The 26,166-nt window shown below is 54.0% G+C and overlaps 2 protein-coding genes across 11 annotated transcripts; one reads left to right on the top strand and one right to left on the bottom strand.

The window, feature by feature from the left end:
* Positions 1 to 303: 303 nt before the first annotated feature.
* On the top strand, positions 304 to 3,634 carry BBLN (bublin coiled coil protein). Its single transcript, XM_081280875.1, has 2 exons — positions 304 to 541; positions 3,204 to 3,634. The coding sequence occupies exons 1-2, from the start codon at positions 463 to 465 to the stop codon at positions 3,374 to 3,376; spliced, it is 252 nt and encodes an 83-aa protein (XP_081137001.1). The 5' UTR covers positions 304 to 462; the 3' UTR covers positions 3,377 to 3,634.
* Positions 2,456 to 20,778, bottom strand: CIZ1 (CDKN1A interacting zinc finger protein 1). 10 transcript variants are annotated; one of them, XM_081280868.1, is made up of 19 exons: positions 20,493 to 20,778; positions 19,945 to 19,996; positions 19,737 to 19,860; positions 19,386 to 19,501; positions 18,044 to 18,115; positions 15,990 to 16,213; positions 13,756 to 13,849; positions 13,469 to 13,577; positions 12,392 to 12,888; positions 12,073 to 12,194; positions 11,233 to 11,427; positions 10,277 to 10,401; positions 8,085 to 8,172; positions 7,486 to 7,599; positions 7,152 to 7,304; positions 5,620 to 5,689; positions 5,278 to 5,399; positions 4,763 to 4,927; positions 2,456 to 2,828 (listed from the first exon to the last, which is right to left on the bottom strand). In XM_081280868.1, the coding sequence occupies exons 3-19, from the start codon at positions 19,853 to 19,855 to the stop codon at positions 2,634 to 2,636; spliced, it is 2,580 nt and encodes an 859-aa protein (XP_081136994.1). In that variant the 5' UTR covers positions 19,856 to 19,860; positions 19,945 to 19,996; positions 20,493 to 20,778; the 3' UTR covers positions 2,456 to 2,633. The 10 variants fall into 10 exon arrangements, with proteins under 10 accessions (XP_081136994.1, XP_081136993.1, XP_081136990.1 ...); XM_081280867.1 differs by lacking the exon at positions 19,945 to 19,996; XM_081280872.1 differs by lacking the exon at positions 2,456 to 2,828 and having other exon boundaries at positions 4,574 to 4,927; positions 19,737 to 19,837; positions 19,943 to 19,996; positions 20,493 to 20,776.
* Positions 20,779 to 26,166: the final 5,388 nt, after the last annotated feature.

Genomic DNA, 26,166 nt, shown 5'->3' with positions numbered 1-26,166 from the left:
TTGCGAACAGGAATTTCCCGAAGTCACAGGAGGCCTCGGAAACTCCGTGTCTGAGGGCGGAAGCAGCAGGATGGGGCGTAGTGGGGGGTCCCACACTGCCCCGCCCCTCTACGGGGCTCGCTCGGGCTCGCTGGCCCTCGCCGCGAGCCCGGACCTCCACCGCCGGGGCTTCCCCGCGGGCAGCTGGCCCCGCCCAGCGGGCAGTGGGCGGAGCTCGACTGTGAGGCGGGGCGCCGGCGGGGCCTGGGTCGAGGGGCGGAATCTGCCTGCGGGGCGGGGCGGGGTGGAGTTCGGGCCGCGTGGCTCCGCCCCAGGGCGGGGCCCGGCCGCCATCCGCAGCTGCGTTCCACCCTTCCGGCCCCGCGTTCTACCAGCTGCTCCTACTTTCCGCCCGTCGCCCGCTGGAGGCGGACCGCCGCCGTGTTCCTTCCTCGCGCGGCCCCAGCGGCGCCCAAGCCCGCAATGTCCGGCCCCAACGGGGACCTGGGCATGCCGGTGGAGGCGGGCGCGGAAGGCGAGGAGGATGGCTTCGGGGAAGCAGGTGATCCAGGGGGCTGCAGGGACGGCCTTTGCTTTTCCAGGGGTGCCCTCCTGGGAGCGGGCACGGGTCGGGGACGGGGCTTTGAAGGGTCAGAAGAGCCCGCCCCACCCGGCCCTGGGTGAATCCCGAACTACAGGCGCCGGCTCGGAGGTGCAGGGCGAGCACCGTGAACGGATCCCCGGGAACCGCAGCATTGGGGGAACCGTGGGCAACCAGCCCCGTTTTACAGATGGGGAAACGGAGGCAACTTGAGGGGCTCGCCCATTTGGAATTTGCTCCAGCCACTTCCTTCGCCCCCGCGGGCGGGGCCGAGTCTGGCGAGTTTGGCTCTACCGGAGCGACTCATTGGGGCTTTGCTGAGTCAGGACCCCCAGCCATCTGGCTTTGCTGGGGTAACCTGCCTCCAGAGCATCCTGTTGTGTGCAGAGCACTGTGGGAGGGCCGAAGAATCATCAGTCCAGGGCTGTTTCCCCCTCTATAATGTAAGAATAATGATTCAGTGTCGCCTGCATTGAGATGGGTCAGGAGTAAAGGAAAAATTGAATGGAAAATGCTTAGCGCTTTCCAGAAGGCAGGTATTCATTCAGTAAGTGGTTAGTATGGTCGTTTTCTTTAGTGTAGTAAGGATTGGTGTATTAACAGGATTTTGTAAATGTGGGGTAAGGATGGCTTATGCTTTTTGTTTCTGTTAACAGCTTTATTGAGCTATAATTCACATACTATACAGTTTTAGGATTTTAGTATATTCACATAGTTGTGCATTGATCACAATAGCTTAGAACATTTTAATCACCTAGGGTCTTCTTTTAACAAAGGTACAAGGCCTTTCACTTAGGGGACAAGCATTGGGCTACTAGGCTTGCACTGTTGACCAAACAGTGTGGTTACTGCTGGTAGCCCTGTTGGGGGCATCAGGAAGGGCCTCCCAGAGATTACATTTAAGTGAATGTTGGCAGATTCACAGGACAGTGGGGAGAAGCCAAGTCCTGAAAGACTTCTAAGTACCCTTGATACAGATAGCTGGCCTGGAGTGGTGTGGAGACACCCACCTCCCCCATTCCTTTTTCCAGTTTGTCTCTGACACAGTGCAAAATATTTATGGTAATGACTGCCTCTGGCCAGACCCTATCTGAGCTTTTTTTGTGTGTGCTGTGCAGGGGGAGTCAGACCCAGGACCTCATGCATGCTATACAAGCACTCTTGTGGCTGAGCTCTTGATACATTTGAAAACTTGTTTCTTAGCCCCTTTTCCAGAAGGGAACTGTAGTGACTGCAGTAACCCAGAGAGCTGGAACTCAGACCCAAGGGCCCTGATCCCCAAGTCAGAGCTTCAGTGGTCACCAACCAGCTGTACAACCCTTGGCTGGTTCCTTTCTTCTGAGGCTTCAGTTTCCCCATCTGTACCATGAGTGGAATGGACTTTAAGATCAGCAGATTCCCAGTACTCTTTGTCTCTGAGGGGTGCCCATTTGCAAGAATGCAGGCACATTTGCACCCCCAGTCCAGACCTCCTGGGCCCTGGCCTTTTCCATCACCACCAGCCGCTTCTCCTCTGGTCCCAGACTGGCAGCTGAGTGCATCTGAGTCATGGGCTGGCTCAGAACTGGGTCCCGCAGTGGGCACAGGCCCAGACCTTGGGTCCTCAGGGACACTGTGTTGCAGAGAGGCCAGTCAAGAGTGGCAGTAGAGGAGTGAGTGCCAGGTTCTAGTGGAGACTAGGGAAGACATCTGGGAGGCTGCATTTTGAGCTGGTCCTTGAAGGGTTGTTGAGGCTGAAGCATTGTAGGTGACAGAGACAGTTGAGCAAAGGCAGAGGTAGGATCAGAGCTTCTTCCACTCACTCATTCATTCATTCAACGAATGCCTACTTTGTCAGTGAGGGCACTGGGAAGACAACAGCAAACACAAGACCAGTCACCTCTCAAGGAGCTTTATTTGAGTGGGCGACACCCACCACACAAAATAATCACAGCAGTCAGTCCTGAGGGGAGGCCATGGAAGTGAGCAGAGGCAGGCTGGGGGATCAGGACAGAGGACTGATCTGGTCTGGGACACTGGGAAGAGTCCCTGTGGTGTCATCCATACTGAGTCTTCAAGGGTGAGTGGGACTCATCAGGGAGAAGAGGAAAGGAAGACAGGAGGAACCCACACACCCCAGACAGAGGCACAGCACATTCAAAGGGCCTGAAGTGAGAGGATAGGAGAAGACTTGGGAGACGGGGCTAGAGAGAGGAGCAGGGGCTGGGTCCCATTCCAGAGCCTGGGAGAGTCCACTGGGTGTTTTGTCCTGAAGGCAGAGGGAGACAGGGAAGGGCTAGAGAATAGGGCCTGCCTGGGACAGAGGCGTTGGTTGCTCTAATCAGGAATGTGGGCTCTAGGCAGCTGCTGAAGGAAGGGCAAAGGATGCTTGGTACCGGGCAGGAGCTCCCAGGCAGGACCGGGCTGACTGCCCTGCGACCCCCCTAACCCTAGAAAGAAAGTTGTTGCGCTAAGGTTTTATCTCTTCAAAGCCTCTTTTGGGCTGTCTACCCATTTCCAGATAGTGACACTGAGGCTCAGAAGTAGGGACTTGCCCCAAGCCCTTTTGGAGTCAGCTGGGGGACAGTGGGGTGTGAGTGCTGAGGAAACACAGGAACTTGGCTGTTTTCCCCCTTCTTCCCAGAGTATGCGGCCATCAACTCCATGTTGGACCAGATCAACTCCTGTCTAGACCACCTGGAGGAGAAGAACGACCACCTCCATGCCCGCCTTCAGGAGCTGCTGGAGTCCAACCGGCAGACGCGCCTTGAGTTCCAGCAGCAGCTCGGGGAGACCCCTGGTGATGCCAGCCTCTAGGCTGTACGCGCCCCGCCAGGCCCCAGCCCTGCCTCTCTGGGCCAGACCAGCCGAGCACTCACCACCTGGCTTAGACACCTTCTCACGGTCTGGCCTTTGGGTCTCCTGGTGGGTCTGTCACTGGGCCAGCCCCCACTGCCCAGCATCCTTCCTGGGGCCCAGTGGGGACCTGCAACCCCACCACTTGCCTGCCTGCCCAGCTCCTGAGTCCTCCACTCCTCCCAGGACCGAGGGTCCACATTAAACGGGTCCCCCATACCACTGTGCCCCTCTTCTCTGTGTGCTGGGATGAGGACTCCAGTGGCCACTGGAGGGGAGTGGGGTGGTCAAGGCTTCTGGGTGCATCTGCCAGGGGTGGGGTTTGTGGCCATCTTGGACTGGAGGGTGCAGTGAGGTTGGGGCCTCCTCCCTACTTGGTGTGTCCCTCCCTGGCCAGCAGCTGCTTCCCAGCCTGGCTGACATGCAGTGGTGGCCCAGTGGTCCAATGGTGCTGGACATGCCCTATGGCCCTGTGGCATGCACTCAGTCTCCCAGGGTACCGGGGCCTTTAACAAGACAGCTGGGACCAAGACAGGCTGCGTGACCTTGGCATTGTCCTGCTCCTGGCCTGAGTCTCCCCAGCCGGCCACTAGCAGGCTGGACTGGTTGCCTGTCTCTAAGGGTCTTCTTAAGAGAGAAGACAGCAGAACTCAGGAGCCAGTGTGGTGTGGGTCCCCTCTTGATGGTCCTGCTAGCGCTGCCTGGCTGGAGGCCGCAGCCCTGCTGAGGAACCAGGAACTCAGAGCCACAGTGCCTGAGGGGCAAGGACCCCCACACCTGCACCTCAGCTCCCACTAGGTCCAGCTAGAGAGGCCAGCATGGGCATCAAGCGCACACCTGGTCAAATCCTGGCCACTTGCCAGCTCTGTGACCTTTGGCAAGTCACTTGACCTTGCTAGGCCTCAGTTTCTTCATCTGTAATTTGGAAGTAGCCACAAGACCACCTTCTAGGGTGACAGTGAAGTTTATCCTAACCCTGATAACATTATTAAGAGGGAGACGGGCTTAGAGAGGTCAATGCCTTGTGAGTCCCTGGTTTTCAGGGAACCTGTCATTGGTCTCCCCGTTCTGCCCCGACATGGTCCCCAGAGAGGCTGGGCCCTGGTTAACGGCCTAGCCGGGGTGCCCCCTTCCCCTGGTCACCAGACAGAAGTGCTGGTGGGAACTGCATCACCAAAATGACCTTCTTTTATTGGATTTTGAGTAAAAACACCAACCACGTCAAAGTTATTCATATACACTCCTAGAAAGCATTAGTAGATAGGGACCCAGAAGGGTCTAGGCTCAGGTTTTGAGGCGAGTTGAGCGTCGGGGAGGGGGTGGAAGGTTGGGGGGTTGAGCTGTCACCTTGCTGGTGGTTTTGGCCACGTCCTGGGTTCTGGGCTGGCTGGGTGGGCGGCCGCTACTGCCATGGGAGGTGAACAGTGCAGTCAAAGCATTCCGGGCATTGATGGCGCACCGACGGCTCACGGGCCGGGAGGTGGGGCTGGGGTTCTTGGCTGCCTTGTATTTCTGGATACAGAGGATGCCAGAGAAGTCAGGGCTCCCTGCCTATCTGGGGTGCTCCCAGCCAGCAATTCCTTCCCCAGCCCCAGGCAAGACGGCATCACTGCTGTGTGACCCTATGTAATACTGTCAGCCTCTCTGGGCCAGGGCTCTGAAGTTAATAGCCTGGCCCTCAGCAGCCCCCAGAACCATAATAGAAAGAGCCCAGCCCCATACCAGCTTGGATTTCCTTCTAGTTGTGGGAGTGTGCCTGGGGCTGAGGCTAAGCATAAGAGAAGTGGCCACTGACCATCCCCATCAGCTTGGTCAGAGGCTGGGGCCCTGGGCAGGGCAGGGTGGGAGGATGTTCAGCTCACCTGCAGGTTCTCAAAGTGGGCCAAGGACTTGCAGTGGGAGAGCTGTGCACCCGAGTTGCTGTGGTAGAACTTGTGGCAAATGCGGCACACGTAGCCCATCACAGGCACCAGGAAGTCCATGCCTGAGGGACAGACAGCAGGGTCCACACACGTCCCTGGAACCAGCCAGGTGTCCGCCCTCCCTAGGGGCCCATTTGCTCCCCACCTTCTAGGCAGGAGTAGAAGAGCCAAGAAAAAACGGGGCATAGGCTGTCTGGCCAGAGCGTCTGGGCTGGCATCTGGGGGTGCCTGGAGGCCGAGCCCCAGCAGCCCCCGTGTGCAGGCCCAGGGCCGGGTTCTTACCGTATGCAGTGTTGGGGCTGTAGGTCTCCGAGCCCTTCCACTCCTCTCTGGATATATCTCTGGACCTCACCTGGAGACATGCAAGCGTGTACCTTGAATTTGACTCCCTGAGACCCCTCCCAGACAGGTCAGTAGCCTGGAGCCCACCCATGTCCTCAAATACAACATCCCCTGGACTTCCAGGCTGTTGTGGGTGGCATCTGCTGGGCCTTCATGTGCTCCTCTTGCTCCCAGAGGCCCTTCTGGTTTGTGTTTTCTAGCCTCCACTCAGTCGGTCCCCTCCTCCAGGCAGTCCCCCTGCTCCTGTTTTGGCGTAATCCACACCAAGTCTGCTCAACACAACGTGTCACTTCACTGCAACCCCATGACAGCCCTCTACAGTTGCACCCATTTCACATTAGAGGACACTGAGGCCCTGGAGACATAACTCACTTGCTGGTTTGTGGAGGGGTGGGGTGGCGAACCCCGGGAGCTCAAGTCAGAGTCCAAACTCACCTGTGAGCCCCGCCAGCTTCCCGAGTTCCTGTCCAAAACCACAGTGACCTCGGTCCTGAGGTGGGTTTCAGATGGGGTTCAAGGACCCGCATCTCACCTACTAGACCTGAGCCCCTCTCATAAGAGGCCATTGTCTCTGGCCCCGTGGGTCCCTGTGTCTGCAGCGCCCGCCCACTCACCAGGCAAAGTGCCAGGAGTGACAACCAACCCCTCTGCTGTGCCTTTCCGGGGACCACCCTGGACTGTAAGGGGGGCAACCAGGCAAGGACCAGGCCGTGGTCCTCACCTGTCCCTGTGTCCAGCACCAGAGCCCAGCTCAGAAGAGGGGACCGGAAACATCTGTTAAACTGGGACGAATCCAATTCTTTGCAAGATTCTGCAATGAATCTGATTCTCCTGGGAGGCAGCAGAACTGGGTCAGCAAAGGCTGGGGCTGCAGAGACCCGCTTCATGTCATCCAATAAGATGAAATGCCAGGACAGAGCATGGTGCCTGCCCAGCGCGGCAAACAGGAAGTGCTCGAGAAATGTCAGCTGCTAACGTCATCACTGTCGCCTTACACTGAGTCCTGCCCACTACCTAGCTGCTGCCTCTGCCTTTCCCGACTCTGTCCCACCCTTTCCCTTCCTCCACACAGGCTAGAATCTCGGCCAGCCTCCCAGAGCCCTGCACGCTCCACCTGCCACTCAACAGCCTGATGCATATGGGCAGATACGGATAATAGGGTTCATAATAAATTGTGGCCAGGTATGGTGGAACAAGCCCATGATCCCAGAGACTTGGGAGGCTGAGGCAGGACGATCCCAAGTTCAAGGCCAGCCTGGGCAACTTAGTGAGACCCTGTCTCAAAATAAAAAGGGTTGGGAATGTAGGTCAGTGGTAAAGTGCTCCTGGATTCAAGCCCAGTATCTTCCCCCGCCACACATACAAAAAAACAACTTGACATTCATTAGTTTCTACAAATGCCAGCCCACTACCAGGCCCCCAAGGTTGGAGCGAGGACCCCCTAACTGACTCCCACAGCCCACCCTAAGCACCTGCTTGCAGAATTCCTCCTCAACCTCAATCTCTTCTTCTTCTTCTTCATCCTCATCCTCCTCTTCTTCATCACCCTCAAAACAACCCACGGCATCCACCGTGATGAAGTGGTCCTCGTCTTGGCCAGCTATCTCCTTCTCAAGCGTCTTCAGCTGCCCAGGGGAGTAAGTGAGGGGCTCAGGTCAGTTCTGGGCAGCCACGATGCCACACACCCCTCAGTGAATCCCTCTGGGACTGCTATGGATTAGGCTGGGATAAACCTCAACCTGCTGTGTGGCCTTGGCCAAGGCTCTGTACCTCTGGGCCCATGTCCTCTGGGATGGGTGTGATTACCTCCTTGGCCTTGTCCTTGTGCCCCTGGGACTTCACATGCTCTACAAACTTGCGGGGAGTCTTAAAGTAGCGGTTGCAAATGGTGCAAAAGGGTCGCAAAGACTGTTTGGCGATCTGGGGAAAGAAGAGCAAGCCATGTGGGGTAGGCAGTGTCCCCACGTGCAAGCCCCTGACTAGTGACCAGGCAGTGCCCAGTACGGCTTCACCTATCATCCATAAAAGTAAGACCTACCACATCTATAAAAAGCCAGCGAGGCTCTGCCCCTGCCCTGGAACACACAAAACCACATCTTTCCCCTGTGTGGTGAGCACTGAGATGGGATGGCAGGTGGCAATGGAGGAGGTCAGAGACAGGACACAAGGGAGCCGCCAGAGGACCCCTATGCCCATGGAGGAATGGCAGGGTAAGCTGGTGTCATGCCCACACTGGACAGATGGGGAACCTGGAGCCCAAAGAGGAAGCATGGTAAGCTTGTCAGAAGCCACGCTGACGGACAGACACATGGAGACAGACACTAACTCTCTGCTGGCATCCTGGCTCCCCTCCCCAGCCTCGCTCGGAGGAGAGGCGATGCCTTCGAGGCATGCAGCCCTTCTACCTTGTGGTCCTGCGTCCTGCGGTGCTGGATCAGGTCCCCCGTGTAGTAGACCTGGCAGGTGTTGCACCAGCGTCTCGGTGGAGGCTCTCTGGTGACAATCCAAACAAGCACAGTGTGACACTATGTTCTGGTGGGAAAGACACCAGCTCTCCCAAGCGCTCCATGGATGTGATGCAACTCAGGGGCTGGGGTGTGGCTCAGTGGCAGGGTGTCCTTAGTCCTGCTTCAAACCCAAGGGAAGAGTGGGGAGGGCCAGGGCTAGGCCCTAGAGTCAATGGCTCGCACCACCAAAAAAAAAAAAAAAAAAAACCCCACAAGTGTTCCAAGTTAGTGAAATTAAGGGCTCTACAAAATAAGCAGATTTACATCAGTTTTGAGGGATGTAAGAACCTAGCCCAACATCCACTGATGAAGTCATGTGAAGTCGTGGTCAGACTGTGAGGCAGAGGGCTATTTAGAGGCACAAAAACTGTTCACTACCTGGTGCAGGATGATTCTACTTTCTACTTTTTAAGAGGTAAACACAGATAGGATCATGGGAGGAGGTGGGCCAAGAGACAATGTTTATCTCTGGGCGATGGGATTATGGGAGATTTTTTATCTTCTTGTGTGTGCACGTGTCTGTGTGTGTGTGTTCTTGTATTTTCAAAATGTTAACTGAAGCCAGGTGCGATGGTCACGCCTGTGATCCCAGCAATTTGGGAGGCCGAGGCAGGAAGATCACAAGTGTGAGGCCAGCCTGGGAAACTTGGTGAGACCCTGTCCCAAAAATAAAAGGGGCTGGGGCTGGGCCTCAGTGGGAGGCCCCCTGGTTCAATCCCTGGTACCAAGAGAAAAAAGAAAACAGGGAGACGGCTCGGCTCCTGCGGACACAGGTGCTGCCTTTTGCCAGGTCACCGTGCAAAGAAGCTGGGGCAGTGGGTAGTCTGGCGCCTACAGGAGACGGAGCTTCTCTATAAAATAGTGTCCCCTGGATCCTCCTTCCGTAGCCTGTCCTGCATATGCAATTTTAATCTGACACGTTTCAGGTTACCGCAAGCTCCCCGCAGACCTTCCTATTAGTGGGAGGCCGCCGCTGGTCTAGCCCAGCCCCAGCTTGGATGTTCGGTGGTTCCCAGTTCCATTCTTTCACCATTACATTAACTGCAAAGAACACCTCTGTGAGCTCCCTTCTCCTGTGCTTGTCATTATTCACCTACAGATAAAACCACGGAAGAAAGTGCTTCTCAGGGAGAACCCGCTAACAGAGACATGAGCTGCCCGTGAAGGGACAGCCACCTAGCTTCTGGTCACATGAGGAATGAAAGCAGGGGCCAATCAAGAGCCCTTCTTGTCCCTCGTTCCAGCCTGGGGAGGTTCGAGCTGCAACCTGGGTACACTCTACCACAGAACCCCTGACCTCTGACTGAAGGTCACTGTCTGGCCTATAAAAGGGTCCCCCGGGGCCTCTCGGGTTTGTTTGAATTCTGAATGAGCAGTTAACATTTTGAAATGGGGTGGTGTCACACGCCATCTGGGTTTCTAGATTCTCCTGAAAAACTAGGAGAACTTGAGCTGAGAGGCAGCTGTCCCGTAGACAGAGCCCATGTCCTGCAGTGGCCCAAGCCAAAAGTCCTGCTTCTCGGATGACACCTGCCAGCCCCTGCAGGTCTGTGATGGCTGCTGGGTCCTGACAGCTCCTGCAGCTTCCCCCAGCCCTTCTCACCCCAAGCACTAGTCCCAGAGCCAGGAGGGGGGATATTTCTGACCTCATGATGAGAGGGGGACACAGGAAACCCTCGTGTCAGGCCACAAGATGACCTCATCCTTACCACTGGATGCCCACAGTTGAGGTCACACAGGCCAGAGGGGCAGGGCTCTGTGCCACAACTCACCTCCCTTCTACATGGTTGGTCACACTGTTCCTGACTGGATGAAACCTTAAGAGATTGTCAAGAATTCCTGAACCCAACCCTCATGGGGCCATTTTTCAGGTGGGGAAAACTAAGGTCCAAGGTCATTGAGTTAAAGGAGCCTCTGGGGAAGGACAATGCTTAACCCAAAGGCAGATTTTGCAGAGGACAGATTTAGGGCTGGGCCTGTGAGACTGCCCACCCCCCAGCACTACCTCATGCAAGATGATTCTACTTTTTACTTTTTAAGAGGTAAACACAGATAGGCTCTTGGAAGGAGGTAGGCCTTCTCCCACTCACTCCTCTTCTCTCTCCAGGGCGTCCCGGGGCATGGGCAGCAGGGACAGGAGACAGGCTTGGCTCATGTGCTGGATCTCCCCAAGCCGCTGCTGGTGCTGAGCCTCCGACAGGTGGTCCTGGAATTCCTGTAGCATGAAGGAGCCAGGCATGGGCATGGGGGGTGGGCCCCAGAACATGGGCAAGGGCAGGCCAAAGGGGACTGACTTCACGGCCAGCCTGCCATCTCGGTGAGGTCATTTCTTTTACAAAACAGCCCTGCGGGCCAGAGCAGGGACACTAAACTGAGCAGAGAACGAGTATACACACAAGCCAGGTTTACGCCCTAGAAGAAAGGGTCTCAGAGACAGAGAGCTCTCTGATTAACACAGGTGCCCGTGCTCTGCCCTGGGGAGGCACCGAGTAAGAAGTGACAACAGCAAGAGTAGCAGCAACATAGGTATAAGCCTACTATTTTTTATGTTCATATTTTTTTGATACGGGGTCTACTGTGCCCAGAAAGGCCTTGAACTCCTGGTTTTCCGGCCTTGGCCTCCCGAGTTGCTGGGACAACAGGTGCATGCCATGATGTGCGGCCAAGGCTGCTGTTATTGATGCCACACTCACTTGCCCAGGATTCAGGACTTCAATGACAAGTCACTGAATCCCCAGAAGCCCCAGCAAGGTGGGCCCTGTATGTTTCCTCGTCTGCTGCCAGAGGAACCAGGAGCAGGAGTGGAGCTTGCGTGCTGAGGTCCTCCCAGCTGTGCAGGGCTGATTGGAACCCGGTCTGCCTGACTACAATCCCACCCTCCTGGCTGGTCAGCAAATTCGGACCAATGGAGGCCCAGCTGCCCGGGGCAGGGCTGGTGAGCCCAGTGCTCACCCTGTGGCAGCGGTGGAAAGGGCAGTCTGTGCAGGCCATGGAGACCCCCACCCTTCCTGCCCACTACCCTTCCCACGGGCCCGGCTCTGAGCACCTGCTGGCTGGTGCAGCTGGCCTTGCAGATGTAGCAGAAGAACTGGAGAGCCTGCCTGGAGGGCGCGGGGGCTGCAGGGCTGGCGGAGGTGCAGTCACCGGGACGGGACACAGGCGTGAGGGACACAGTGCTAAATGCCCGGCTGTTGCTGCTCTGTAGGATGGTGACCTTCAGGGAGCCCCCGGCACCCCACATCTACAGCAGGAGCAGGAGCAGAGCTTCCACTATCTGGGTGCCTAGGGCAAGCCGGCCCCAGGGCTAACCGCCTATGAGCATCGTCCCTAGAGTCTCAGACAGTGGGACTCTGGGCTGGCAGGTGAGGACGGGAGCTCACAAAGTTAGGATGTCCTATGGCCAGGATTGGAGCCCGGGCCTGCCCAACTCCAAAGCCCACCCGCACCACCTTGTGCAGGACGGGTGGGGAAACTGAGACCCGAAAAGGGAAGGGGCCTGACCGCAGCTCCACTGTGAGCTGTGAGCCAAGCCCCACAGGGAAGCTACCACGTGGGTGACGATGTCCCCTATGAGAGGAGACTGAGGGCTCTAGTTTGGGGATGGGCTCACTGGAAGGGACTCTTGTCACCAAAAGCACCTAGAGGCCTTTGGAGCGGAGGCTGTGCAGGCAACTAACAGTGGTGGCGGGGGTGGGGTGGGGTGTTCATGGCAGACAAACCCACCCCCCTCACCCCCCACCCCCGTCTGCTGCCCGCGCAGCCAGGCAGGGCTGCCGTCCCTGCACATGCGGGACATGCACAGAGCCCCTGAGGTGGCCCAGGCAGGGGTGCCATTCCGCCATCGCCCTCTGGGGCTCTTGTGCTGCCACATTTCTACTCTACCCACCCCCAGCATCTCCCTGGCTCTTTTTTCACATTCTCCCACATCCAGACCGCTGGCTGGCTCCTCCTGGCTCGCTCCCACGCTGACCTGGGTATCCACTGGCTCCGGAGAGGCCACCTCTGTGCCTGAAATGAAAGATGTGCACCTTTTTTCAGGGTCCCTCTGCCTTCTCTGCCCACAGCCAGGACCTTGAAATCCTGGGTTCCAGGCCCAGCCATCAGGCTCTGGCAGCACCCGTGGCGGCTGGACAGTGCCAGGGAAAAAAGAAGGGCCTGGGCAGAGCCGTGCCAGCACCAGCAGGGCTGGGAGCCACCTCACTCACCTCCCCCAGCCTCCACTGCGTCGGGCGCCGGTGCCTCCAGCACAATGGCATGAGCCGGAGCTGGCACATACCCCGGTGGCTGGGCCTGCGGCTGACCCTGGGTCTGCGCTGGCACCTGAGTGGAAGGCTGCTCCTGCGGCTGCTCTGACAGCTGCTTCAGGGCCTGTGCCTGCGTGTGGCACTGTGGCTGCGTCTGTGTCTGGGCCTGCTTCTGCCGCTGCGGCTGCACCTGCTCTGGGGGCTTCCCCTGATTCTGCTCCAGCCCTAAGTGCTCGGGGCAGGTCTGAGTTTGTGCCTGTTTGTGCAGTTTTGGCTGCACCTGGGTATCCGCTGGCGGCATCTGTGGCTGAGTCTGTGGCTGTACTTGAGGCTGGAATCGTGGCTTCCCTCGGGCCTCCAGTGGCTCAGGCAGCAGCCCAGGGGTTTGCGTCTGCTTCAGTGCTGTCATCCGGGTCCGTGGCTGCCCTGGAGGCCCGTTCTCTGTGGGCTCCTCTGAGCTTTGGATCAAAAGATCAAAGTCATGTCTTTCAAGAGGTTGCAGAGGTCTCCAGTAAGACCAAGACCCAATTCCAACTTTAGCTCTTCCACTTAAAAGTGAGGGCTTTGGACAGCTCCTTGGCTTATCTGGGCCTCAGTTTCCTTCTTTTGTTTTTTCTTTTTGTGGTGCTGGGGATTGAACCGGGGCCTCATGCATGCTAGGCAAGCACCCTACCACTGAGCCACATCCCCAGCCCTAGACCTCAGTTTCCCCTAAATAAATTGGAGAAGACTGTTCTCTTCCACAGCTTGCTCACAAGCATCTAAACAGCCTTGTAAACACCTACTCTCTAAGGTCCCAGGGGCGCATGTTCACCTCTCCAACCTGCCACCACTCAGGCTTCCAGGTGGCTCAGCCTCAGTGAAACACCAGGGTCTGACCTGAAGCCTCCCCAGGGAGGAGCAGAAATAAGTCTCACCTCCCTCCAAACCACAGGCCAAAGCCCCTCCTTGCTCCAACTCCACTGAAGGGCGCACCCACTATCTTTGCAGGAATGAGCGCAGGGCACCTGGGCCCGGGGCGCTGCCAACATCAGTTACCTCTTGGTCCTCTTGGCTGGTGGCTCCGAGGCCTCACAGGGCTTAGGCTCAGGTGCTCGAGTGTGTTTTTCGCTAGTGATGGCCTCCGGGCAGGGGCATAGCCCCTGGTCTGAAACAGAGGCGGGCAAGGAGAGAGAGATCAGGCAGAATGCGTGTGAGTTCCAGGTGGGCCCGGGCTCTCCCCTCCAAGAATCCCTGCCTCCCACATCTGCCTCCCTTACACTGACCTTGCTCCCACTGCCCCAACCCACGCCCCCTCTGAAGGGCCAGCAGCCTCCCTCCCTCACCTTCAGCTGTGTCCAGTTGGAACTCTCTGGCTTCCTCAGACCCCTCTGGGGGGTCTGACCTGTCTTCCTCAGGCATCGTCTGAGAAGAGGAATCCTGCTTCCTTTTAGAAACCATTTCTGACACCTACCACCCAGCTGTCCAAGAGCAGCCCCACAGGACCCTCTGGCCTCAGTGTCTCCTCTCTCCCTTGGCCCTCTCTGTGTGTCCACGCTGGCCCTGTCTCTGGGCAAGTACTGGGCCTCTTCCTGCCCCACACCTTTGCCTGAGCCTCAAAGGCATTTCTTAGAGGAAATCTTCCTGACTCCAGACTAGGTCCAGACCCCTCGTTCAGGCCACCAGGCCTTCAGCTTCCCTTCTGAGGCATTTTCCAATCGTAACTGGTTGGAGCATTATTTGCATTAAGTCTCTCCACCAGCCCCCGAGATCTGCAAGAGGTCAGGCCAGAGGCCACATGTGCACTACTCACCAAGGCCCAGTTGTTCCTGGGCACCTGGGAAAGGCTCCCAGAACCTGCTGCAGCCTCTACATTCCTCCTGCTAAGTCCGCTATACAAGGCTGAGCAGGAAACACAATTGAACCCCACATCATTGCATCCCCAAAACTACCTATTCTGGGCCCCTCAGAAACTACCCAGCTCTTACCCTGCACAACAAGCTCCCCATCTGGGGCTCATGGGCCTGATCCTGGGCCTGTCTCACCCACCCCAGCTCTGAACCATAGTTTTCCCACAAGTGGTTCAGAAGTAGAGTGTGGACCTAGCATGTGCCAGGCCTTGGACTCCATCCCCAGCACTGCAAAAAGCCAATGAATAAATGCTACTTTTATTTTAAGAGGGAACTGCCTACAAAATTTTAAACTGTCTAAATTAATTGCCATACACAGAAGAAAAAGAGAAGCTGGTGATACAGTTCAGTGGTAAAGCACTTGCCTAGTGTGCGTGAGGCCCTGGCTTCAATCCCCAGTACCAAATACCAAGAGGAAAAAGAAAGGTAAACGCACCTGGGGTAGCACAATCTAAAGGTTCTTATTCACCCTTTCCCTGATAAACACACAAAGGCTGAGACTTGCACAAGGAACCACCTCCTCCCAAAGCATCCTGTCCCTGAGCTTCCTAGTGGTTCCTTGCCCACACACTGCTCCTGAGTGCAGTTTGGAGTTTTGGGTATTTTCTTGGTCCTGAGGTTGGAACCCAGGATTCTGCATGTGCCATGCAAGACATTTACCAAGTAACTGACTTACATTCCCAGGCCTCACTCTTTTTTTTTTTTTTTTTTAACTCAGGGCACTCAACCACTGAGCCACATCCCCAGCCCTATTTTGTATGTTATTTAGAGACAGGGTATCTTTGAGTTATTTAGGGCCTTGATAAATTGCTGAGGCTGGCTTTGAACTTGTGCTCCTCCTGCCTCAGCCTCCTGAGCCACTGGGATTACAGGTGTGCGCCAATGAACCTGTTCCCAATTCACTTTTTACATTAATCACAGGTTGAAATGATAATATTTTTCATATGCTGAGATAAATAAAATATATCAGTAAAATTAATTTCTCTTGTTTTTGGTCTTTTTAATGTGGTTACCAGAAGACTTTAAATCACACATATAATATATTAAATATCATATTTTATTTCCACTAGGCAGTGCTGCTTAAAGAGAAATGTTAAGTAAATAAGTAAATATAATGCTGGTATAATACTGGTAAAATCATATTGGTGGGGCTGGGCTGTAGCTCAGTGGTGGAGGGCTTGCCTAGCACACGTGAGGCACTGGGTTTGATCCTCAGCACCACATATAAATAAATAAATAAAATAAAGGTATTGTGTTTATATATATAAAACATTGGGACCTGGCATGGTGGTACACACTGTAATCCTAGGGACTCAGGAGGCTGAGGCAGGAGGATTCAGAGTTCAAAGCCAGCCTCAGCAACTCAGCAAAACCCTAAGCAACTTAGCGAGACCCTATCTCTAAACAAAATTCAAAAAAAGGGCTGGGGATGTGTCTCAGTGGTTAAGCGTCCCTGAGTTCAATCCCCAGAACCAAAAAGAAAAAGAAAATCACATCAGAGACACAGGACTATTTGATTTGAAATCTGGGAAACACTAGGCGAGTGTGACCCCCTCCCCAGTTCACAGATGAAGACCCCCAGGCACAAAGAGGAATGTGGCCCACCTGAAGGCCCGGGCAAGCCCTCCCAACCCCCACCCCAGACCTGCCCCATCCCAGTCACCACTCACCTTGCGATTGGTGAAGGAGGGAGCCCGGCTCTGTTTCTGGGGCATCCGCCCTGAGAGGTTGAGCTGGGAGGGATTAATGGGGACCCCAACAGGAGGGGGGCCCAGCAGGGACTGGCGGGTGGCCTGGGGGAAGAACTGCTGCAGATTTGGGGGTGCCAGCTGGGGCGGTGTCAGGCTAGGGGCTGTCAAAGTCTGGGTGGCCATGCTGTAGCCCCGGAGGTTGCCTGCAGGCAGGAAGAGAGAAGAGGGCTCACACTATGATTGGGTGGTAGAGGCGAGGGTCATGGGTCAGCTCCCAAAGCATTCTGGGAATATCAGATCATTCTCAGGAGACCCTTCCTGCCCCAGGGCAGCCAGAGGGAAGAGTAGAGCAGAAGGCTCATCCTACCTCAGACACTGTGGCAAAGGAGGCTTTAGGGCAGGTTTCCTTCTCTGCTGGGGGTTGAGGTTGCCCGCCCCCCGACATGCCTCTGGGTCAGGGTCAGTGGCTTGAGCACCCCAGCAATCCTGCTCATTCTCAGGCATGCTTTAGGGCACCCCTCAGGTATAGGAGACCCAGCACAGGGGCCACAGGGAGAACCAGCAAGTCTGGTCCCTGAATAATGAGGCCCCTCTGCCCCACTAGCTGCCTTACATCAAAGGCCCACCAGAGCCAGGCACTGGGCCACGCATGGCCCATCACCGTGTCTGTCACCTGACCTGTCAGGCATCAGGGCAGGCATTATGATCTTCCCCAACAGTAAAAGGGAGGAACAACTTGCACGATCTCTATGAGGGGCCCTGCCGTCCACCTGCTGGTCGGGCCAGGATTCTCCTGATCCTGGGGGTCCCCTGATTCCTCTTTCTCCTGTCCTACCCATGCCAGCCACCAGCAGGTCCCATCATCTCTATCCACACCTCCCCAATCTGCTTCTCCCCCCCATCACTGCCGCATCCAAGCTGCTTCATCCCTGGCCTAAATCTCAGCTTCTCCCCGCACAAACCCTCCTACAGCTCCCTGCTGGTCAGGAATGAAGCCCTGGGTAAGGTCCAGCCCCGCCCAATCTCCTTCCTTGCTATTCTCCCCATATGTCCCTATGACATTCCAGTCACTTGTCCCTGTGCAGTCCTTCAGATATCCTGCCTCTGGGCCGGGCACATGCTATTCCCTCTGTAGAGGCTCCATCAACTCCACACACCCTGCAGCCCTCCCTTAAGAAGTCTCTCTCCCAAAGGCCTTCCCAGATCCTCTGTGTTCCCACAGCCCCTGATCCAGGGCAGACGCATAATTTCTTTGCCTGCTTCCTGCTGACCCTTATCTGACTCAGCTCAGCACCTCAGTGAAGGCACAGAGCCTGGGAAATGTTTGAGGCATGAAAGGGAGGTGGAACTCTGTCCCAGTGCTCAGACAGGAAACACAGGGGTTAAAGCCTGGGTCAGTTCTCCTGTAAGAGCTGGGTTCAAATCCAGACCGCAGAGTATGAGGTCTGTGTCCTTAAACAAATCTATCCCCTGCTTTAAGCCTCAGTTCCTTTATCTATAAAATAGCGATCGCCTCACAATGTTTTATGAAAATTCTATAGAATTCAATAAATATAAGTGTGCATCGTATATTGTAAGTGTTCAATTGATATACTTAATGCAAACACATACATACATATATGCAGAGAGCCAACCAATGCTTAAAAACAACAGGACAAAAGATGGAATACCTTCAAAGAAAGATAGAAAGGACATGGACAAGTCACAAAAAGAAATTGGGGCTGGAGCTGGGGCTCAGTGGCAAAGCACTTGCCTAGCACATGTGAGGCACTGGGTTTGATCCTCAGCGCCACATACAAAGATAAATAAAATAGAGGCATGCTGTCCATCTACAACCACAAAAAAATAAAAATAAAAAATACAAATGTTTAACAGATAAATATAAAAATGTTCAACTGTACTAGCACTCCAGGAAATGTACATTAAAACATTAATGACACAGCTCTTTTGTTTTGCCAACCAACTTAGTAAATTATATGTATATGTATACATTTATATATTATGTATTATATATATAAAAAAGCAGATAATACCCAATGTTGCCGTGGGCATGGTGAGACCGGCACTGTCATACGTGGCTGATGGCATTGCAAACTGGTCCAGTCCTTTAGGAAAGCAAGTTGGCAATATTTATCAAAAGCCATAAAACATCCATCCCCTCAACTCAGTCATTCTACTTTTGGGAATCTATTCAAAGAAAAAAGTCGCAAACATCACATTTCTATTAAAATAGAAAAAAGAACAGCTGAGAAGACTTAGGTAAGCAAGGGCACGTCCCTTCGATGAAATATTATACAGCTGTTAAAAGGGCTTTGGCAGAGAATGTCAAATTATATGGTTAAAGATCATGCTGTTCTATTCAGTAAAAAAGAAATAACACCCAGCCTCTCACTTATGTCAATCACAGTAGTCCTATACAATTCCACAAGTTTCGGTTTTCCCACCTCCCCGCCCTTTTTTTTACATGTTATTTTTCTCTTTGAAAAGTGTGACTTTTAATATGCAAAAGTAAAAGGGGGAAATAGGGTTAGGCACATAGTTTAGTGGTGGAATTCTTGCCCAGCACCTGCAAGGGCCTGGGTTTAATACAGTACTGAAAAAAAAATGTGTGTGTGTGTGTGTGTGTGTGTGTGTGTGTGTGTGTGAGAGAGAGAGAGAGAGAGAGAGAGAGAGAGAGAGAGAGAGAGAGAATATCTGTGTATACACTGGGGGTCCTTGTGTCTGGTTTCCGTTCTCATCTACACAGCTGTCATGTGGAAGTCAGTGTCAGCTTCCAGGACTATCCACACTCATGAGGCCCTGGCAAAGCTGAAGAGAGGTGACCATCCAGTCAGCTCCTGCCTCTTGTGCAGGATCATCTTGGGCACATGATCCCTTTCTGGGCCTCCGTGTTTTTATTAGGATTGTTGGTGTACCTTCCCTTGGGGTCATCAGTAGTATCAGGAGCAGCAGCCTGGAAGGAAGAGCTGACACTGTTTTCCATATGGGGACGCTGAGGCAAGGGCACAGCCTTAATGCTCAAGGCCCACTGCTTAGGAGGTCTAGCTGGGCCACTTCTGGTGTGCTATGTGACCTACGGCAAGGGACTTACTTTCTCAGCTTCCTCATTGGCCAGATGGCATCTAATCTGAATGTCAGTGAGGTATATGGAGCACTGCCCAGAGAGCCAGCGTCATGCCCCAGGGCACTCCTCAGTCTGTCTGCAGATGGACCTACATTCATCTGAGCAGCTTAGAGTCTTTCAACCCCTGGAGCCTGGGTGTCCTTAACTGTGAGTCAGGGCACTCTCAGGGTCACTGTGATTTGGTGAGACTGAGTGCTTGGCTTGCTGGGGAGCCAGTGTCCACACAGGATGCAAAGGGGCCTGAGTCATACCTTGTAACTGCTGCAAAAGCAAAGCTCTCTGGAGCATGGAGCCATTGAGGAAGGAGGCCGAGTGGCTCCCCTGGAGACTCAGAAGCTGCTGCTGGGGCTGCTGCTGGGGGAGGCCCCTGTGTGTTTGGAGGGAGTGTCAGAGGGTGACTGGGAAAGTTAGAACCACCTTCCTCCTTGAGACCCCCATCTCCTGAGCCCACCCTCCCATACAGATGGAGGATCCCCTTGGGGGTGAGAGGTGATGAGCTCTAGGACTCAAAACAAGGATGCCCCTGGGACAAAGGACTGAATGGAGGTGCTGTAAGACATGGGTGAGAGCTGAGGCCTCCATCCCCCAAGTGGGAAACTCACCTGCTGACAGCCATGGGCAAGGGGGTCTGTGGTGGGGGCTGCTGCAGCAGCTGCTGAAGCTGCAGCAATTGCTGCTGCTGCAGCTGCTGCTGCTGGAACTGCTGCTGCTGGTTGAACATGGTGGCTAAGGGAGAGAAGCGGAGTAAGGCCGGGTCCCCACCATGGGTCAGTCCCGATGCCCTCCCCTCACCTCCAAGGCCATACACACCAACCCACAGTCGCAAACACCGGCGCTGAGCTGCACAGCTTCACTCCCAGCCCTGCCAGGGGAAAGCCACATTTGTACCCCTTTCCTTCCAATCCGCCCCCAGTCCTGCCAGGCTCAGGATTCAGCCACTTTCCTTGCCAATTTCCTTCCAATCCTGCCAACGGTCTCTCCTCCAAACCCCCAACCTCGCCCCTCCAACTCTCCAACTCTGACGTTTCCAAGCTTCCAACATCCCCGCCCCCACCTCCAGTCGATCTCTGCATCCATCACTTCCCGATGCCAGCTACTCCCCACTCACACCCCCTTTGAGACCGCCACCCTCTCCCTTTGTGCCTGTGTCGTGTCAATAACATCATCACCCTCCCCCAACCTTTCATCTTCCTCCCTCCACATCCCCAGCCCCTGCGCCCCTCCGATGCCGCCGCCCCCTCCCTCGGCAGACACAGCCAGCACTGCCCCGCATCCCGAGCCCCCGCCCGCCCGCGAAGCCTGCAGCCTCCGAGCAAGTAGCCACGGTCGCTGCAGCCCTCCGCGTCCCCGCCCCCCACCTCGGCTCCCCGCGCGGCTTCCGCGGCGGCCACTGCGCAGCCTCCCCCAAGCGCTCAGCAGTCGCGTCGCCACACGGGAAGCGCCGGCCGCGCGCCAGTCACACTCGAGCCCGGTGGCTCCGGCTCGCGGGTTCCGGGACTCCCCGCAACACCGCGGGCGCCTGGACGCTCGGAAGGCCAGTGCCCTGGCGGGCCGGGGCAGCGCCCTCTGCAGGACCGGAGGTTCCGCTGCAGCCGGTGCCGCCAGAACCGCCCCGTGCGTCCGTCACGCTGCGGGCGCGGCGTCCGCTCACCCCGGGCCGAGCCGGGGCAGCTGCGGCGCGGCTCCCGAGGGCCAGGGGCCCCCAGGCAACGCAGACCCTCCGTCTCGCGTCCTCTGCATTGGGAAGGGGTGGCTCTGAGACTCAGGTCCTTCTGGTGCCCAGAGGGGTCTGTCGTCCGGCGAGGACATCGCCAGGGACTTTCAGATGGACTTGTCCCTAACCGATCTCTCCGAGGCTGCCGCCGTCCCGTGATCCTGAGCCCTCAAGGGCCTGGGGTGGGAGGGGGCGACAGCCGGCTGGTGCACCTTCGGCTACCGGGCCCGCGAGAGGGCGCCCAAGGTCGCACACCCCCGTGGGAGTTTGCCCTAAAACGAGGCGAGGCGGGCTGGCTTGAAAGTATTTTTCTTGTAAGAGTTGGCCAGAGACGTGAGGAAAGCCGAGTTCAGTTATAAAAGACGGCCCTGCCCCCTCATCCTGCCCCTAAAACGGTCCCCACTCCCAAAGACCCCCTAATGACCGCTCTGTCCACTACCCAGGACCACTCTGCCCACTATCCTTGGTTTCTAAGTGGCAATTCCTTTCCCCTTTTCTGCTGCTCAATCGCTTATTTTGCGTTCAGCGCCGACTGTGTGAGGACCGAGCGCACGGTGGCGCTAGGGACTGCAGTCCTGAGGCAGGTGATAGCTGTCCGGTAGCGTCAACAAATCACCGCAGTCAGGTGACAGGCGCTGCCTCAAGGCTCCGGACAGGCTCTACTGCAGCCCGGGGCGGGGGAGTGGGCCGCTGAGGTCTCTAACTCGACCTGAACCAGCCCAGAGGAGCTGGACTTAAGGCACCGGACCCAGCGCGGGGATTTTGGCGCTGATGGGAAGAAATGCATCCAGGAAGGTGGGGACTTTGAACGTCAGGATGAGGAGGTTGGCATCATCCCTGAAGGATAGGGAACTGCAGGAAAGGGAGTGACGGCCGCAAATGACAGCATCAAATCCCTGGATTAGAAAACACATTTTGTGGACTGAGGTTATAGCTCAGTGGTTGAGCGCTTGCCTCGCATGCGTGAGGCACTGGGTTCCATTTGCAGCACCCCATAAAATAAATAAGTAAATAAAATAAATATATTCTGTCCATCTGCAACTAAAAACAAAAACAAAAACGCATGTTGTTGCCACATGGGCACAGCCGGTGGCAAGGAGCGAAAGTTGAGAGTCCGGGTAGCCCAGGCTGCCAACCAGGCGGAAGGACGTTGACACCTCGATTAGGTGACTGCCTTGGAGAAGTCCGGGGTTGAATCTGGGCTCCCCGCCTTGAGGCCAGGCGAGAGTCTTCTCAAACGGTTTCATCCTCTGTAAAATGAGTGCCCCCTCCCAGGAGAGTGTGAAGGTAACCTTACATAATCGTTAGCACTCGTTCTGGCACACAGACTAGCAAATTGCCAAAGTAAAACCACTAAAAATACTGCTGCTGGTGGTGAAGGTAGGAAGCCAGGGCTAACTTCCTGAGTTGGTTCATTTTTTCCCCGAAAGCAATTTGCATATCTTCTATTAAGACTTCAGAACACAGTTCTTCCCTTTGACCAGGTAAATCCACGTGTAGGAATCCAGCCCAAGAAAATGATCAGAAATGAGACTTTTAAAAAACAGCAGGTTGTTCATAAGAACATTATTTATAATAGCCGTCTAGAAAAGAATCAACCTTAGGGGAATAATTTAAAAAATCATGGTGTCCACCTCTTAAGGAACAGCACACAGCCATCAGAAATTACATTTTCAAAGGCTTAAATATATTTAAACACAATATATGATATGACATGAACTCAGCAGGTTACAAAACTGCATACACTTTGTGATCTCAGTTTGGGAAAATAAATATATATGCATAGTGGGCTCAAGGGAGTTTCACTTTCTCTCCCTTTTTCTAATTTGCAATGATAGGTTTGGATAACTTAATCCTAGGGTTAGAGTGGACTTTATTTTACTTTTTTAGTGTATTTGATCTCATGCTGCCTCCTGAGGACCATATAAGATAGGGGAAGGGAGCACTCTGGGCACACTGGAACTAATTGCTTTTAATCAGCCTCTTGCTGGCAAAGCCCCTGGAAGAATATCTTTGGAGGGTGAAGAGAGGTTCATCTCTGTCCACCCCAAATGAAGTCCAAGGTCATGGGAACAACTGACTTGAGTGTTCTCTATCACAAAGCAAATTCTTAAATTCGCATGGATCTATATTCAGACTTACTCTGCTCCCCAATCTGCCAAGAAAATACCATGATGATTATGGCTTTGGAATACATCGTAGTGCCTGACTGTGTAAGCTTCTGACATTATCATTCTTTAAAGAAAAAAATACTTGGGCTGGGTGCAACTCCGTAGTAGAGCATTTGCCCAGCATACTTAAGCCCTGGATTCAATCCCCAGTACCATAAACAAAACAAATTCTTGCTGACTCCCAATTGCATATATTTTTCTATGTAATTTTCATGTAGATTATAGAATTTGATCAAACTTCTTCCAACACCAGAAATCCCATCTGAATTTTGACTGATTTTGTATTAAAGGTGTTTCAGTTAAACAAATGACATCCTTATTCAGTTTTAAAATGAAGTAAAAGTCTCCAAATATTGAAGCTTTGCATTGTGCTATAGTTTTGGAAGTTTATTTGCCTAACACCTGTGTGATGTGTGTGTGTGTGTTTGTGTGTGTGTGTGTGTGTGTGTGTGGTGCTGGGGATTGAACCAGGCCCTTGTGCATGAGAGGCAAGCACTCTACCAACTGAGCTATATCCCCAGCCCCCCACACACACACACCTGTATGATTTTTTAAAAAAATATTTTTTCAGTTGTAATTGGACACAATATCTTTTATTTATTTTTGTGTGGTGCTGAGGATCGAACCCAATACCTCATACGAGGCGGGCACTCTACCAATGAGCTACAGCCCCAGCCCCACCTGTATGATTCCTACAGTGGCAATTGTCACTATTTTCCTAGTAAGCTTTCTAAGTGGCTATCGATTATGGCATCTTTATTTTGTAACCTGGTAATGTAATCCCACATTATTTCTGTCTTCAGTGATGTCATGTACTCCTTGATGGCAGGAAGCAGCTTCTGCATGTCCCCATTTCCTTGGGATCTAGAAGGGCCGGGTACACCACAGGGTTGCCTGGTGAAGTCAATTAAACAAGTAAATGAATGAGTGGATGCATGAATCCAGGATGCAATTGCCTCCCTCTGCCCTTGAGTTGGTGTTCATGGTGGCAGCACAAATGGGCAGTAAAGTGAACCCCACAACCAGACTCCCTAGCTCAGAATTCCCAGGAACAGGCTGTGCTCCTGGGAATGATGGAGGGCATGATGGAGCATACCAATTGGACACTGAGTCACTCCAAGTCAGGCAAGAGGCAGGGGAAATGGAAGGCCATATCCTTATCACGAGGCCTCCCCAGTGGCTGCCGCCCACCTGTTCCTCTTCCTATCAATAAATGGGGTTGGAGACAGAGGACAGAGGTGGAATTACCTTGTTGCTGCCCCTGTCTTCTGGAGTGGCCTGGGGCAGGCCCCCTGCTGCCCTTAGGGCCATCTCTTCTGAAGAGGACCAAAGTGTGGGTAATAGGTCCTCGTCTCCCCACACCTGGTCGCCACATCCAGCAGCACCCTCCGCTTCCTTTGGCAGACTAAAGAAGTCTCTCTCTGGACAGCGCGATGTTGATGGGATTGCGATTACACTAATCACAGCGCTCACTATTCACTGTTCCAGTGCTTCTCTAAATTGTTATGACATCACTAAATCCTCCCAGCCTCCTACAACTTGGGCTCTATTATTATCCATCCCCCTTTCAGAGATGAAGAAACTGAGCTTGGGGAGGTAAAGTAAGTGACAGGAAGACATCAGGTCAGAAAGTGGTAAAGGCGGGATGAACCCCCTTTTCCGCAGGACAGGATGAGCCCTGCATCTTGTTAACCTTTTCATGCCCTGTGTCTTGCATGAAGCCTGGCCACTGATCCAGACCTGTTGGAGAATACATGACGAATGAATGGGCAACTCCAAAGGCCAGCCTCTGAGCAACTTAGTGACTAAATATAGTGGCTTGAAACAGGAGTTGTATGAGGCCACTGTTCAAATCAACTAGTGGTTTTTTGTGGTTGTTGTTTGTTTGGTACTGGGATTGAACTCAGGGGCACTCGACCGCCGAGCCACATCCCCAACCCTATTTTGTATTTTATTTAGAGACAGGTCTTGCTGAGTTGCTTAGGGCCTTGCTAAGTTGCTGAGGCTGGCTTTGAACTCTCGATCCTCCTGCCTCAGCCTCCCAAGCCCTGGGATTACAGCTGTGAGCCACCCCACCCAGCCCAGTGTTTTTGAGCACCTGCGACGTGCACAACAGAAATGCTACCAGAGGGGCTAGTGTATAGTTTTATGTGCATTAAAAAATATGTGGAGGGCATGGCGGAGAATATCAGTGTGGAAGCTGAGTCACCCACTTCCGTCCACAACTTGACTCAAAGTCACTTCTTGACTTTGTGACCTTTGCCACATCCTCTGTTACTTTTCTGTAGCTCAGTCAAAATGAGCTAATGAAGGGTGGGAGACAGCTGGCGCCTCCCTTGGCCCAGTGACCTGGCTAGAAGGAGACAGACGCCCAGTGAATGCAATGGGTTTAGCACAGTTGGTCAAAACTCTGGAGGGAGAGAATCCTGCCTCCTGGGTACTCAAAGCAGAGGGTCAGAGCCATTTCTAAGACTCTCATTCAATTCATCGGCCCCCAGGGGACCCAGCTGCCCTGAGCCTGGGACACCCATCTGTAGCAGCTCTCCTTTAGCCCCTGCTAAGCCCAGTGCAGAAAACGAGGCCAGGTAGGCTTCAGGTGGGTTCCCTTTCTGACTTCAGACTTCATGCTGTTTCCCTGCCCACCACATTCTCCCTCCTTCACACCTCCAAGTGGTATTTGGTGTATTCCCCCCACTTTTTAAAATACTTAATTTTCAGTTATAGGTGGACACTATATATTTTATTTTTTTATGTGATGCTGAGGATCAAACCCAGGGCCTCACACATGCTAGGTGAGCGCTCTACCTCTGAGCCACAACCCCAGCCCCACTTTTTTTTTTTTTTGGTGGTACTGGAGATGGAACCCAGGTTTAGGGCCTCACACATGCTAGGTAAGTACTCTGTACTCTATCACTGAGCTACACCACCAGTCCTTTTCTTTTTCTTTTTGAGACAGAGTTTTGGTAAGTTTCCAAGGTTGATCCTTTTCAGTCTCTGAGTAGCTGTGATTGTAGACGTGTACAGCCACACACAGTCCATTCATTCATTGTTCAAGTCCAACCCAGCAATTTTTAGTAGACCAGGGAACAATCAAGGCACTACCAAATAGTAAAAAAAAAAAAAACTATGCAGCCCTGAACAAGGAAT

Source organism: Spermophilus citellus (assembly GCF_964194105.1).
Source record: "Spermophilus citellus genome assembly, chromosome: 2".
In the NCBI taxonomy this organism is placed as follows: Eukaryota; Metazoa; Chordata; class Mammalia; order Rodentia; family Sciuridae; genus Spermophilus; species Spermophilus citellus.
This window is presented reverse-complemented; position numbering and strand designations above follow the sequence as displayed.

Bases quoted from the DNA above. Each gene is read 5' to 3' on its own strand.
- CIZ1 (XM_081280864.1), bottom strand. From the start codon at position 20,207: ATGCAGAGATCGACTGGAGGTGGGGGCGGGGATGTTGGAAGCTTGGAA. The intron at 12,195-12,391 runs GTGAGTGAGGTG...CTTTCATTTCAG, and splicing joins CGCAGTGGAGGCTGGGGGAG to GCACAGAGGTGGCCTCTCCG. The intron at 5,690-7,151 runs GTGCTTAGGGTG...GCATGTCTCCAG, and splicing joins AGGAGGAATTCTGCAAGCAG to GTGAGGTCCAGAGATATATC.
- BBLN (XM_081280875.1), top strand. From the start codon at position 463: ATGTCCGGCCCCAACGGGGACCTGGGCATGCCGGTGGAGGCGGGCGCG. The intron at 542-3,203 runs GTGATCCAGGGG...CCTTCTTCCCAG, and splicing joins GGATGGCTTCGGGGAAGCAG to AGTATGCGGCCATCAACTCC.